The sequence below is a fragment of the Carex rostrata genome, chromosome 11, assembly GCF_964058835.1.
Source record: "Carex rostrata chromosome 11, lpCarRost1.2, whole genome shotgun sequence".
Classification (NCBI taxonomy): Eukaryota; Viridiplantae; Streptophyta; class Magnoliopsida; order Poales; family Cyperaceae; genus Carex; species Carex rostrata.
In genome coordinates, this window is record NC_135928.1 from 4,817,540 (window position 1) to 4,831,881 (window position 14,342).

Genomic DNA, 14,342 nt, shown 5'->3' on the forward strand with positions numbered 1-14,342 from the left:
GCCATTCAACACTAATCAAGCATCATGCCCGGGGTGGGGATCCCCATTTCCCTCTGATTTCAAAAGATGAATAGAAGAAATAAATGCAGACACATGTCCAAGGGTTTAATTTGGCATTTGCTAGCGTTTTCGTACTGTGCACTTAAGACAGCTAAGTTCCTCATATTTATTACATTTGTACACACGTGTATGTAGTTGAATACAACTTTATTTTGGATTCAATACAACTTACATTCATCTATGACTTTCTTTTTAATGTTATTTCTTTTGCTTTTTATCTTTTTCTTTTGACTGTCATCCATCTATGACTTCTTCTTTTTTTTAATGTTGTTTCTTTTGCTTCTTTTTTCATCTTTTGACCTAGATCGTTGGATAAACTTCTTGTCCCACATGGAGCCATCTCCTTCCATTCATCAACTCTTCTTCGTCTCCAATTTCGTCTTCATATCTTAATAGGATGCCGAATAATATTTTTCCCTGTTTCACCACAAAAAATGTATTACAAAGTGCCCACTTGAAAAACTGTATAGATTGAAAAATCTTATAGGTGTCCTACAAAACCTCATAAGTATCTTATGTATCCCTGCAAAATGAGACAGTAATGAGAAATTCCCCATACCTCCTTTCTCTCTCTTGGCAGATGAGTTCAGAGAAGCTGGGCTTTTTGGCTTTTGCTAAAATAAGAACTACATTCCCAAAATTTTAGGATATGTTTCCATTTACTGGGAATTAGAGGGTAGCACCGCTAAATGGGTAAATCAACTGGACCAAAGTTTTGCATGTGCACATGTTCTTACACCCATGAGTGAACCTCTTAATAGGTTATTGACAGAAACTGCACATAATAAGGTTTCACTGACCAAATTGGCTTTCCAAAACTAATGGAACTAAAATGTAAATGTTATGTGGTACCTTGTTTCTTCTATACGATGCCAAGGTAAGAAGAGGTTCCTTCGATTTGTGCACTTGATTAGATGAATTTCTGAGATTTATCATCTCGCATCGGTTACATCCTCCTAAGGACTGTCAAATTAGAAAATTTTATATCAAAGAAGGGACTACTATATCAGCCCAGAACTGACTGGTACAGCAGTATACCATCAGAATCTAGCAAACACGTAATTATACAGCTCTAATTATTCATTAGCCCATAGTGCCAAATGAGCATATATAAAGTTACAGACTTAATTAATGAAAAAGTTGAAAAGTAAGAGGAAATAATACACTAGTGAAAACTGGTATTTTTCCAACATCCAGGACTCCATTGCATGGAGTCTTGGACAGAGTATATTAAGAAAATGGTTAAAAGAAAAATCAAGATACTTAGGAAACTCACAGTGAAGAGAGCATTTCCAATTTGAAGGCTTCTCCAGTTATCTTCACTGTATGGTTTTGAACCTGAAATTACCAAATTGGGTCTGAACTGTGTCGCATCTACATTCACATGATCATTTTGAACTTCTGGAAAGAGAAGAGTACACAGATCAGTTCGTTTCTCAAGAAATTTATTTTATTCATTTCCTTTTACATCTAAACAAAGAGCACAATCACCAGGCAGACTAGTAGATCAGATAAACTTCAGTACTAGAGTTAAACACAAATTGATGAACTTCACCCAAATTTTGCAAGACATGAATAAATAGGGTGCCGTTGAAACTCAAATGTACAAACAAGAAATCCAGTATTTCTTATAGTTAGAGCAATAGTAAAATATTTTTTGGTGTATTTGCCAATAAAATTAAACCAAAACAAATTGACTAAACTCCCTCGAAACAGATACATCCAACACAATTGTATACTATATAAACTCCAAAGTGCTTCTAAGCATCCAAAATTGGTTGTCTTGATATTACTTTGAATTGAGCTTTAGACAAAAGTGCTTGGTAATAAATTCCAAGATTCAATCTATCTGAACAACCCAAAATTTCTTTATCCCACTGTGAAGACTGTCAAATAAAATTTGTTGTCAAAGTATCCCAACCCTTCCACTAACACCAAAATATTATTGTCAATTAATCCCAACCCTTCCGCTAACATCACTCGAAACATTTTATAAAAATACACATACATGCCCACCAAAATTTTTGCTTCCTTCCAAAGTTATAAAAAAGTTGCTTCAGATTGAATTAAGAAGGATTTTCAGTTCAAAAAATTTAAATAACAAGTGATAGCAGCATATGTCCTAAAGAAATTATAACTGGCACATATGAAGTTTTAGGGTGGCATAGATGTAGAAGAAGAAGAATTTTAAGTTCAAGTGCAAGAAAAGCATACTTGAGCATAATCGACTATTGAGATCAAGCACGCTATCATCTGACACTAACAACAGTTGTGCCTCGTTTGCAAAGCTGAGAAGGCTTCGGTTTTCTCTGCACATAGCTTTGCTTTGTACAGGGTTGCTGTTGCATAAGTGGTATTTTGAACTGGAACTGGTACATCTTACAAGTGTGCAAAGTCGATTAATTGCTCTACTGAACCATGCATTTATGTCATCGTCATAACCATGTACTTGGTACCTGGGCAAGAATTTTCAGAGATTAGTACGGTAAGGATTGTACAGTAGATTATATCTAGTTATCAAAATTGTCGCTCTTGTTGCCGGTACCGTAAATTATAAAAATAAGAGAAGAAAATATATGTTAGAGTGATATTTTGGGTGTCAAGCTGGAGTAACTAAAAACAACCCTCTTTGTCAGGACTGAATTGTGTTCCCTCTAAATTGTTTTTTTCTGGTTGTATGCCATTTGTAACTTTTTCCATTTGCACATCTGCCTTCCTGTAATTCTTTGAAAAATGTCACAAGGCTTATCAATACAATGGAACCAATGGTCTTTCCCCTCGAAATTAACCCAAGTCTTTATTTGAAATAACATAATGAAACAAAACTTATGCTTCACTTCCTCTAGGAAATAAAATTACGCAAAATTTCCGTTACTAATAGTTTGTTCACATATTTTTTAAGAAATTTGGTTTTTCCAAATTAATGGGTCTTATTGGGATTGAGTTTGTTCCTATTATGATGGGCTTCACTGACTTTTCTCAGAAGTAACTCAGATATGGAGGTCGAACCTATTAGTACCAACAATAGAGTTAACTCATACGAAATATTTGGACAAAAATAATAAAAATAAAACTTACTAGTTGCATGCCTGTAAGTACAACATTTTACGTAGCCTACATATAAAAAAGAAAGGTTTTACTATCTATCTCCTGCTCATATATTTATTATCCTCCCTTACTATCTCAGTCACAATTTAATTAGAGCCATCTATTATATTACAACATCCATTAAAGAGGCAATTTTAAATGATTATAGGCGTAAACATTGCAAGTACCTGTAGCCATAGACATCAATTTCTTCAGTCACGCAAGAAGAACGGAGCAGAAGAGATATTTCTAGCTTCTCTTTGCATTTTGGTGATTCGACATACAATTTCTCCTGTTTCAAATCAACTAAAGTACAGATCGAGCTCATCTCTGGAACCTACAACAGATTTGCAAGTTAATTTTTTGAAAATACCAGTATGCACAAGTTACTAGTTTTAATTAGGTTAATTGAGCTTTTTGTCTGTTAGTGGATAATATACTGATGCAAGGATGAATCAAATGAAGGCTTATTTGCGCAACCTTAGTTTATATGAAGATAAGGTCGGTTAAATAATTGAAAAAAAAATGAGGGCAATATTGCAAATTTAGGAGCACTGATGTTTAAGTATGTTTCACATGCATTTATGCACCTTTTTTTGAGTTAAAACTTCACCACTGGGGCCTTTAAGTAGCCATTCTCTATCATACTTTAATCCTACAATAAGAGCAAAGTATTAAAGCTGTGTGAATTTAAGGTATAAAAATAAGTAAAACAGGAATGAAAAAAAAAATGAAGAGAAAAGAAATGAATTTGAATAGTATTTGCATAGCAGAGACTAGAACATACCAGCATTGCATAAAGGCCAGCTCAGTGCCTTGAAGCCGGTACAAGATTTTATGGGATAAATAGTGATGGATTTTAGCTGAATAGCCCCTATACTCGTAAAAATTGAGTTAATTTTTAAATGTCTATTCAAAGTTCACCCTCACAATTTTGTCAGTTCAAATTACTTTCCATTGTTCATTAAATTATAACTATTAATTTCCACTGATAGTTTTTTCTTGGTTTGTTCTGATAAACCACAACACCAAATAAGAATCTAGTTTATGGTATCTGCCTATTAATTCCTATACCAGCATTAACTGGTTCCAGTACCAGATACAATGGTAATGTTTTTTTGTAGCAGAAACAATACACTGTCAGCGGTTCCATATCCATAAAAACAATATGAATGTATTTACCTATTAATTTCTAAACCAGTATTAATTGGTTCCAATACCAGATACATTGGTGATGCTTTATTGGTAGCAGAAACAATCCACTGCCATGCAGATCCATACCAATAACAACAAAGGTGCACAAATCAGGTCTAGATACTGTATATACCTGACAACTGGAGATCCTTCAAGCTTGGGACTAACCCATTTTCAAATGGCTTTCTTGATTTTGACAAAAATGAAGATTCCAGAAGTTGCATAAATTGCTGCATGAATCAATAGATAGTTCTTTTGTAAAACTGTTGGTTTAGTTGTTTAAAGAAGCAGAAATCAGAAGTGATCCAGAATGGTTATATTTATACTCGAGGGCTACTGAACCAGTATACCAAAATAGTACATCACCAAATGAGATTGCAAGAAAATATTTTCAAATATCACACCTTCATTTTTGTGTTGTTTTGGCCTGTAGTCTCATTTATAACTAAAACAAAAATTAAATACTAAAATAAGCACACAAAAAAAAAACAGAGAGAGGACTGGGATCCAAGCATTACGGGTCTCTTACTCTTGCTAATTTATTTTAGGGGTAAACCAGTCATGCATAAACAGAAAAACAGACAAAAGAAATCAAACAGTTTTTTAAGCGCAACAATTGTGGAACCTCAGCATCTTCATATGTAGACATATAACCAAATGAAATTCGAACAGCACCAGTTGGTTTTCCATTTATCACATCATTATCATCCCAACAAACATGTCCAGCCTAGCATTAGAAAATCATAGAATGAACAAAAGTATGCATTTTAAAATAACCATGAACAGGAAGAGAGGATAAAAGTTAAACAATGTTTCAGGGTCTTTGAAACCTTAGATTTACCTCAAAGTTCGAAATAAGGTCTGAGTGAGATAAACCGAGATATTTTGCACATGCACCAGGGTTGCAGAAGCAACCAGTCTGACAGAAAAAGTACACACAAAACAGAATAGTAATATTTAGGAAAACAAATGTCATGATTAAAAAAAAAATTCAATTAATCAGCTATCTAAGTATTGGCATTTTCTGATACAGTATGAATGTACTGATCATTAATTACATACTTATTAGTGTTAAATGGTTCATTCAGAAAGAGGAACCCCAAAAGTGCAATCTCTCAACATGTAACATGTACTGTATTAGTAGTAAGTTTCTTTTTGTTTTAAGGTTGACGACAATTGCCGCTAACAGGTATTAGTATTAAGTTAACCTAATTTCCTATTTATTTGTTGGTTGTCACCTACTTACCTTCAAAAAATAAAAAATAATTCAACCTATCAAATTAAGGGTAATAGTCTTGGTGGGAATGAATTTTGATTGTGCACCTAGACTTACACGCAAGTGGACTCCAGATAACGAGGCTAGTTTCTCCACCTCCCGATATCCAACCCATGATCCATCCTCTCTTCTCAAATTGAAAGCAATAGTAGGACCAAGCTGATATATGGAGTTATTAGTAAGAAACTATTGAGGAAGTTTAAAAATAATAAATGCTTCTGGAAAAGTACAATACCAAAAGAACAATAAGGAACATATTGTTATGTTGCAAAAAAGAAAATACAAAATAACAATATACTAACTGTTTGCTTCTATTTGGACGATATTTACTATGGAATTATTACAGAAACAACCCCCCAGTTTTCATGTCAGCAAATAAAGTCAAATTATTGCAGAATTTTATAGCCTATGGGCTTTATCAGAAAAAAAAAGCAGGTAATTTAGCGTACACCACTAGAACACACCTTGATATTTTCTCCTCCATAGATTGTACAAACATTAACTTCATTTCCATGCTTCAATTCTGACATCTTTTTTCTCGTATAAGACGCAAGGGAAGTTGTGTGCCTGCATAACAATTTTTATACGGGATCAAAAAACTAGGTTATAAGCTTCCAATTTTGGTGGCATCACTTCAAAACAAATAATTCTCTCTTAATTTTAGTATTCATTATTTCTTCTGATACACATTATACCATTTCTTTCAGAATCAGCAATATTCTTTTGCTTTCCTCTTCTTGGAGTCTTAGGGTTTGAGTTTGCATGGAATTTATTATACAATGAAAAGGTCAACATCAATACAAATAGTCAGTCAGGAACCCTTACAAGCAGCTGGTGTGATGGTAATTGATTTTCACGTACCGTGATATGGCTGCTATAGACAAGGAGTCTATTATATTGAAGCCATGACGGATGGCAGCTATAGACAAGAAAGAAGCTGTACCATCTTCAAACAATTGTTCAACACTCTCTCTTCTTCTGACAAAGTCCGTGTTTGAAATTGAGGCAGATACTGTACCTGGATTATTTTTCAATAAGAAAATACATAGCTTCCAAGAAAAAATGCATGAAAAATTGAAAACTACATAACATAGATATTAATAACTTTTTCGCAAAGTAACCACAACATTTTACAACAAATACAAATGTCTTTCTCATTTGATTTGCATTAATAGAAGTTACTTTATATTCACCCAATAAGAAAATTGCAGAAAGTTTACAGCTCTCTGAGAGTGGTTTCACTAAAGCTGGAAAACATTTGCAAGGAAAAAAAATGTTTGGTTTGTTTACAACTATGACAATAGAGTGTTTATCTTGCAAAAGGAAATAAATGGGAAAATATGATCAGAAAAGTACACCACCGACCTCCACTGAAGTAAGTCTTGTTTAGCAAACGGGCAGCATCTGTCAATTTTTTTCTTAATTAAGTACAGAAGCATAAATGAATTGATAGCATGAGAATTTTGTATTTTTACCATGTCTGACAAGCAGTGCACCGAGACCAGTTGGATAACCAAATATCTGAAATTCAAATTATTTGTTTTAGTAGATTATGACATAAAATTGAACTTATTCAATATTTACGCCAATATTACCTTATTTGCAACACAAATCCAACAGATTCCTAAGGAGGTCATTTCGTTAGACATCAACAATCTTATTAAACCCTATCCCTAAAAGCCCTTCCCTTCCTATCAAGTTCAATTTAACTTAATAAAAAAAGCATACTAATGTGTTGGGTAAGTAGTAGTTACAAGGCAAGCTGAGTTAACATGAAAAAATCAGATGCATTTTTGTTATCAACTCTTAACATTCCATTTTACGATTGTGCCATTTACAACTGACCTAAGAAGTTTGGTTCTACTAAGAATGCTAGGAGTGATCTGCACATACAGAAATACTAGGTGGTGTTCGAAATGGCCATTCTAAACAGGAGGGTGGGGGGGAGCTTGAAATTTAAATGAGACAAAATTAACAGTCCTTGATGATTAATCAAACAATACTTAAATAGCATGATATTTAAATGTTAGGCTGTTAGGCTATTACTATGTCCAATAACATACCTATAAATTTACTTTTCACTTTTTAATTTTATTTGAATTTTTGGTTTATAACTCATTGTCAAGATTGTCAAAATAACCATTGTCAAGTGATCCTTCCTCTATAAACAATATCAGCACAGAATTGAGTTGTAATATCTTCAGTTAGTATATATGAAAAAACATCAGGGGCAGTTTAGTCCTTTCTATGCCAATTATTGATTTATTTAAGCTCTGTGTAAGTTTGAAATAACCTATAAATGGTGGTCAATTGGGTACAAAGAAAATGATGAAAACAGCAAAAATATGGTCAGATTAAACAACGTTCTTACAAAAAGGTGTTATTGAATCAAAGAGAACACTTCCTTCATTTTTCTTTCTCACCTTGTAGAAAGATAAAACCACAAAGTCAGCTGGAAACTTCTCCAAATCTGGTGGGTCAGTTGCACACCCTTTTGCAGCATCTATTAATACCATGCACTGGCCCCTACAGTAAATAAATATTTTTCTTATTAAGAACAAGAAATTTTAGTCATGCATTATTACAATAAGAGTTCAAATTAACATCTATATGATGCATCATTTTCCCAAGTGTTTTTAGATATTAGTGAGGAAAAGCTTAATTGAGTGCTTTAGAATTGAGAGTTAAATGACTAATTGATCAAACAATATTAAGAAATTGTGGTTACTGGTACCATTCAAACTGTAGAGTATAAGGCAAAGTTAATGCTCAAGACTTACCCTTGTTTATGTTGGCCCCCAAGAATTCTTGATGAATCATTTTTTATCAAGTTAACTATGTCAAGAGGATATTTCTGGCCTGAAAAATTGCACTCAGAAGGAAATGCAAATACATTGTACACCTCTCCTGCACAAGGATAAAAAGGTTAACGAGTAATTACTCAGATTTTGATATTTACAAAAGAAGAAAAATTATCAATTGTACTAAATACACATCCATCTAACCATTACAACAACAATTTGCACACACCTACCCACCCTTCTTGTCCACATACACGCATACACTGCAGCAGCCATAGAGACATAGGCATAAAAATCATTTTTTTTGGGACTAATTTCACAATTAATTCTTGCCCGATGTCCAAATATGAATTATAACCCTACAGAATTGAGATGCATAATCCTTAAAGACAGAAGACAAGAGATATATTATTTTCAATAAGATGTGGATAATTTGCATATTTTATGTTATTACAGGGGCATATAAAATAATGTGTCGGTGTGGTTGCATATATCCCTTTCTTCTTTCTGTTTTTTTTTATTTTTTCCAAAATGGCAATATTAGTCTGTACCTGAAAGGCCACCATTCTGAGCATTTTCTGGCAAAACATATTGGCTTCTTCTCTGGATCTTATGTTTCACAAATTTGATAGAAGATTCATTGCATCGAGTTTTAGCACACTGGTTCTCATTCTTTTGAATGTCCACGGCAAACACTGTTGCCCCCTTGTTTAAAGCGTATCTATCATTATTTCCATTAAGGAAAAACTAAATCACACATACAGATGTGTGTGTGTGTGTGTGCACACGCATGTAACATCATATATATATCTAAATTAGGAATTACGCAACTATAAAAAAAAAAAAAGATAATCTCACGCACATACCCCTATTGGCACATTCTTAGAGAAATATGGAAATATTATGACACAACAGAAATTAAAATTTTCCCCTACATTTTCTTGAAAAAGACCCCTACATCTCCATTTTAATTTGCATTTATTTTTTTTGCTATACTTTGCTTTCCTTGCAGAAATAGGTAGATAAGGGGCTGGAAATTACTTTACAAATGTAAATACTTCTTGTTTGGAATTTTATACTACCTCGAGCTCTCTATAGGCAACTGACGAAATTATTTCAATACAGCTGGAAGCTTGTTTACTTATACTTATAGAATAAGGATACTCTCTGATGCCGAGCACACTGTTATGGTTCTCCAAAGTATACATAAAATGGCTTTCCTTACTCCAGGGAAAGAATTCACCAACAAGCTTTAAAGCTCCAGTTGCACCAGAAGTAAATATGCATTTGTATTCCTTTGGAGATGCTTTAAAATATCTCAACACCTGTTAAGGTGGAATTAGCAAGTACCCAAAAGAAATAGATTTCGTTAGCATTGGACTTACAAATATAAAAAGATAGTGGTTAAGCTTCCTATCTCATTATAGAACCGTTCCATCAGGCTTCTACAGGCACTGTAACCAATCTTACACTACAACACCTATGGAATGACCTTTTATTATGAACTTGGTTAAAATTCTTGCTTGAACCAGATCTAATCTAGTGCTGACCAGACATGCAGGTACCTGATCACCACTTCATATCAAAAATTGAAACAATAACTCTTGGTTAACATAAGCTATGGCCTTAGGATATCAGTACCAGATACTGTGAAAGTAAGAACAGAGTATACATGACGATAAATGTTTTTCCAAAATGTTCCATAAATGGAATAACAAAAAAAAATGCACCTGTTGACGCGCTTCAGAGATGAGGTCACTAGTGGCCAGGCTAGAGTCATTTTGGCTATCTTATATAAAATAATTTAAAGAATCAATAGAGAATTCACCGTAACAATCTCTCAGGAGATCAAAAGAAAATCTTAACATAAAGTATGGTTTATCCAAAAATATTTGATGGTCGTAGCAGATACGAAAACTCAGTACAGTTATGATAACTTCTGTAATAAATTAAAATATAACAAGGGACATCCTCTTTTTTTTGTGAAATGCAAATTAAAATGGATTAACTCAATTGTAGATTTATTTCTCGAAAAAGACCCCCACATCCTCCATTTTAATTTGCATTTATTTCTTGAAAAAGACACCCACATCCTCTCTTTTTTTTCAACACAATTGTGTAATTTAGAATATCCTGTTAATGCACAGTTTCTTTTTTCTAAAATTCTTCTAAAAATTTAACTAAAAAATCTTAAAAAGAAATTCAGGATACGAGGATTTCCATAGACATTTGAAAGAAGGTCCTTTGTCACTTCCTCCATTTGTTTCTCTGAATAAAGTGTTGCACCAGCATGATCCAAATACACCTTCCCTGTAATTACTTCTTAAATGTTATAATTGAAGAATACTCAAAATTGCATTCAATTAAAGTTCAGATGTTTCTAGAAAACCTTTGGTGAGGGAATCAGGCTGGATGAATGCTTGGAGTCAACCCAACCAAGTACTAATTTGCTATTGCAAAACACAAAACTAATTCTGGAACTGGACTATCACTAGTCCGGAGTTCCTACTTCCAAGTACCACTTTGGAATAAACCCGTCTCTCCTTTAATCAAACCAACCAACACTTGACTGTGCCATCTCTTCTCCCTGTGTTCTCTTTGCTTCAAAGGATTTAAGATGAAGCTGAGCTCCACAGGAAGCCCCGCTTCTTTCCACTTGGATTAAGCTCAATCCTAGAAGAGCCAGTACAATTCGTCTTTGATTCTGAACTGGGTACTCCAAATTTTGGTAGTTGACACTTGACAGTGCTAGATAATTGAGGTACAAATGGAAAAGAAATTTAAAACTAAGTAGTTGAACACTCCAGCGGTTCAGATATAAGTCCGGTACAACAAATTCATAACACACAAGAACTCTAAAACAAAACGTAACTACCAATTTAGCACCTTGCAATCGTTTAAACTCGGTGGCTCGAATCTCGTCGATGCTCTTGGGACCATCGGGGTACCCGTAGTTATTCCCAAACTCTCGGAGAAACTCCTGTTTTGCTGGTGGCGCGCTGGTCTCCATTCTCTCTCTGTCGGTTTCTCTCTCTCTCTCTCTCGAACGATCGATCGAAAACCTTGGAAGCGGCTGTAAGTCTCTCTCTCTTTCGGAGTTAATAAGAAGCCATTATGACGTCTCTGCTTCCGTTTGAACAAGATTCTACGGAGAAAATAAGCAGAAACGAAGATTCTGCTTTTGCCTACTACCGAGTCAAAGCATTGATCTGCAATTCTGCAGGTAGACAATGAGAAATGAGAAAGGTTTGGTCTGACCGCAAGTCACTGAGTACGGAACTCAAATTTTGATTAGATCAGGACCGTCCATCATAACTCTCTGACCAATCCGATTTGAGGTAGAATGCGCAGTATCTTTAATAATCGTGTCAAAACAGATCTGACCGTCCGGATCTAAAATCAAAATTTGAGTTACGTCGGGTATATGAGTTCCTAATCACACCCCATCCAATTGGAGATAGAAATGGAAAGAATGAAAATTACATGAGGTCATGTGTTTTTTTTTTTTTTTTTTTTTAAATTTGATAGTAGCTACCAAGGTTCGTGAGGGGAATCAGACTCTCGACCTTTGAGTATAACAATTCTAAGACATTTTTCTAGCCAATTACGCTACCTTTCCTTTTTATGACCTCATGTTTTAATGCAAAACTTTGGAGTCCCAAATATTTAAAATTTGCCAATTCCGTCCTTTATATTGATTATTGTAAAAAAAAATCATTTGTGTAATGAATAATTTTTAGAGAAAATCTTCGGAATTATATCCATTGGAATATTTAATTAGGTTGCCTCCATAATGTACTCAAATTGGTATTGCCTGATATTTCATCGTCTATATTGCAAAAATTAAAACTCATTCAAATTGCTACTCTGAGTTCATCCAACCTTAAAGGGTGTTAGATTTTTTTAATTAGGGTGTGTTCATGATATGCACAATGGTATTACATGCTACTTAATTGTCTATATTGAAAAGCTAAACTCATTCAAATTGCCAACGATATGGACGACGTATCATGACAATTTTGAATAATTATGCCCTATTTTGTATATTCATATAACCTAAATTAGTTGAATAAAACAATAATATTTCGCACTAACATAGAAACTTCGAGATCCACGCAAAACAAAGGTCTAATTTCTCCAATAATTTTGCTCCTCGTGCATCCAAATAGGTCTAAGATTAAAAAAAGATAATTTAATCCCAAATCTAAATCATTACAACCAAACAATAATGTAAACTAACAAATTTCTTATATTTATGTTATTGATCAACAACTTTCCGCTGTAAGGTGATCTTTCCAATCTGGAACGATAAAATTATTAAAATTTGCTAAAATGAATCGTATATTTGCGTAGAAAGAGCCATAAGTTTCTTCGCTGCTGTAATACTAAAAAACTACAACAATGGAAGGCAAGCATTAAAGACGGTACAGCCAACTTGTTAGAAGCGTGAGCACATCCGTTCGTACTTGTTAAAAACAGTGTTGTAAATAACGGAATGCGCTCGTTGGACGAATAGAGTACCACCGAGCGATTAATCGGAAATAACCGAGAATAATTGGAAATAATCGGCTACTTAGTCGAGAAAATTCATGACAGTTTGATCACCGCCAACGACTAATTAGTCGATTAATCAGTGTTATTTTTCACAACACTAATTAAAAGCATGTGTTATCTATTTTATATATTTAATTTTGGACTGAATGAGCATTGCTTGCCTACAGTAGTTTTCTCTTTCTGCATTGTCCAATCGCTATTCGTTTTTCGTCCTCTCTGTCTTATTCATTTTCAAATTGAGTATATGTATGCATTTAGATTGTCTTGTTAATGTTGTATTTGAAAAAAAAAATAGCAAAAGTATTTTTTTTTCTGTTTTTTTTAAGTGAAAATTAAAGACCAAGCTACTTAATTATTTAATATTCACAAGAAGATTTGTATTTATATTTTAAAATTGTGATTTCTCATACATAAGACATTCTTTTTGTCATTGGACATAAAACAAAAATCAACACTTTTTGCATGGAAGACTGAGTTTGAAATTTTTTATGAATATTAAATAAAAGTTAATTAGAAGGTTAAATATTAATTTTTAAAAAAAAGTAGATACATAATTTATTAGAAAGAATGAAGACTACGGAGAATTTCTTTTGCCAGTAATTTCATTTTTTTTTTAAATCATTAAGAATGATATCTTCGTTTTGAAAGACGAAACTGGCAAAAAAGAAAACCGAAGATAGTATTCTTAATGATTTAGAAAGAGGTAATTGGCAAAAGATATCTCTCCCTTTTTTCTAATAAATTACGTGTTTATTTAGGATTTTTTATTTTTTACGTCAATGGCTAGGTTCATCATTATCCATGTCATTTCGCTGGTTCAGGGTTACGAATCTTAATAATTTAATAAATTTATTATAAAAAAAAAGCGAACAATTCATGCTGAGATTATTATTTTTTTGCTGCAATCATTATTACTATCTGATTGAATGTTGCCGATTTTTTTATTTATATCCAAAAAATTATATAAATTTAAAAAACTAACCAAACCGCTTGTTTTTTTTCCAAAACTACCCAAACCGGAAAAAAAAAATTCCGGTTTCAATACCAATTTCCGGAAAAAAAATTTCCGAAAATTGGATCCTAAATCCGGAATAATTTTTTCCGGATTTAGGATTTTTTTTTTTCCGAAAATTTTTTTTATAGGAAATTTTTTTTTCATTTTCAGTTTTTATTTATAATTTATTTATTTTTTGTATTGAAGTATTACAAATATTTAATATATTTAAAAAAAAATAGATGGAATACTATATAATTTGATTTATTCGAAAGACTGTTACAAATAATCCAGATCAACATTTTTCATGCCGGATTTTTTATGACCGTAGGAAAAATTAATATAATATAATATATGTATATGTATAGGTATATAT

General features: G+C 33.1%; 1 protein-coding gene across 3 annotated transcripts; it reads right to left on the reverse strand.

Moving 5' to 3' along the window:
- Positions 1-98: 98 nt before the first annotated feature.
- Positions 99-11,576, reverse strand: ABA3 (molybdenum cofactor sulfurase (LOS5) (ABA3)). Of its 3 annotated transcripts, none has more exons than XM_078310741.1 (22): positions 11,305-11,576; positions 10,630-10,728; positions 10,149-10,207; positions 9,583-9,743; positions 8,970-9,139; positions 8,398-8,524; positions 8,041-8,143; positions 7,093-7,138; positions 6,983-7,021; positions 6,479-6,635; positions 6,082-6,184; positions 5,675-5,776; positions 5,183-5,260; positions 4,967-5,068; positions 4,475-4,571; positions 3,935-4,021; positions 3,738-3,802; positions 3,336-3,484; positions 2,275-2,516; positions 1,337-1,461; positions 913-1,023; positions 99-477 (listed from the first exon to the last, which is right to left on the reverse strand). In XM_078310741.1, exons 1-22 carry the CDS (start codon positions 11,426-11,428, stop codon positions 361-363), a joined length of 2,463 nt encoding a protein of 820 aa, XP_078166867.1. In that variant the 5' UTR covers positions 11,429-11,576; the 3' UTR covers positions 99-360. The 3 variants fall into 3 exon arrangements, with proteins under 3 accessions (XP_078166867.1, XP_078166869.1, XP_078166868.1); XM_078310743.1 differs by having other exon boundaries at positions 10,630-10,737; positions 11,305-11,511; XM_078310742.1 differs by lacking the exon at positions 3,935-4,021 and having other exon boundaries at positions 10,630-10,737; positions 11,305-11,522.
- Positions 11,577-14,342: the final 2,766 nt, after the last annotated feature.

Coding starts and splice junctions, on each gene's coding strand:
- ABA3 (XM_078310743.1), bottom strand. CDS start 11,428: ATGGAGACCAGCGCGCCACCAGCAAAACAGGAGTTTCTCCGAGAGTTT. Junction 1,024..1,336: donor TTGGAAATGCTCTCTTCACT/GTGAGTTTCCTA, acceptor CTAATTTGACAG/TCCTTAGGAGGATGTAACCG. Junction 478..912: donor CATCGTATAGAAGAAACAAG/GTACCACATAAC, acceptor GTGGTGAAACAG/GGAAAAATATTATTCGGCAT.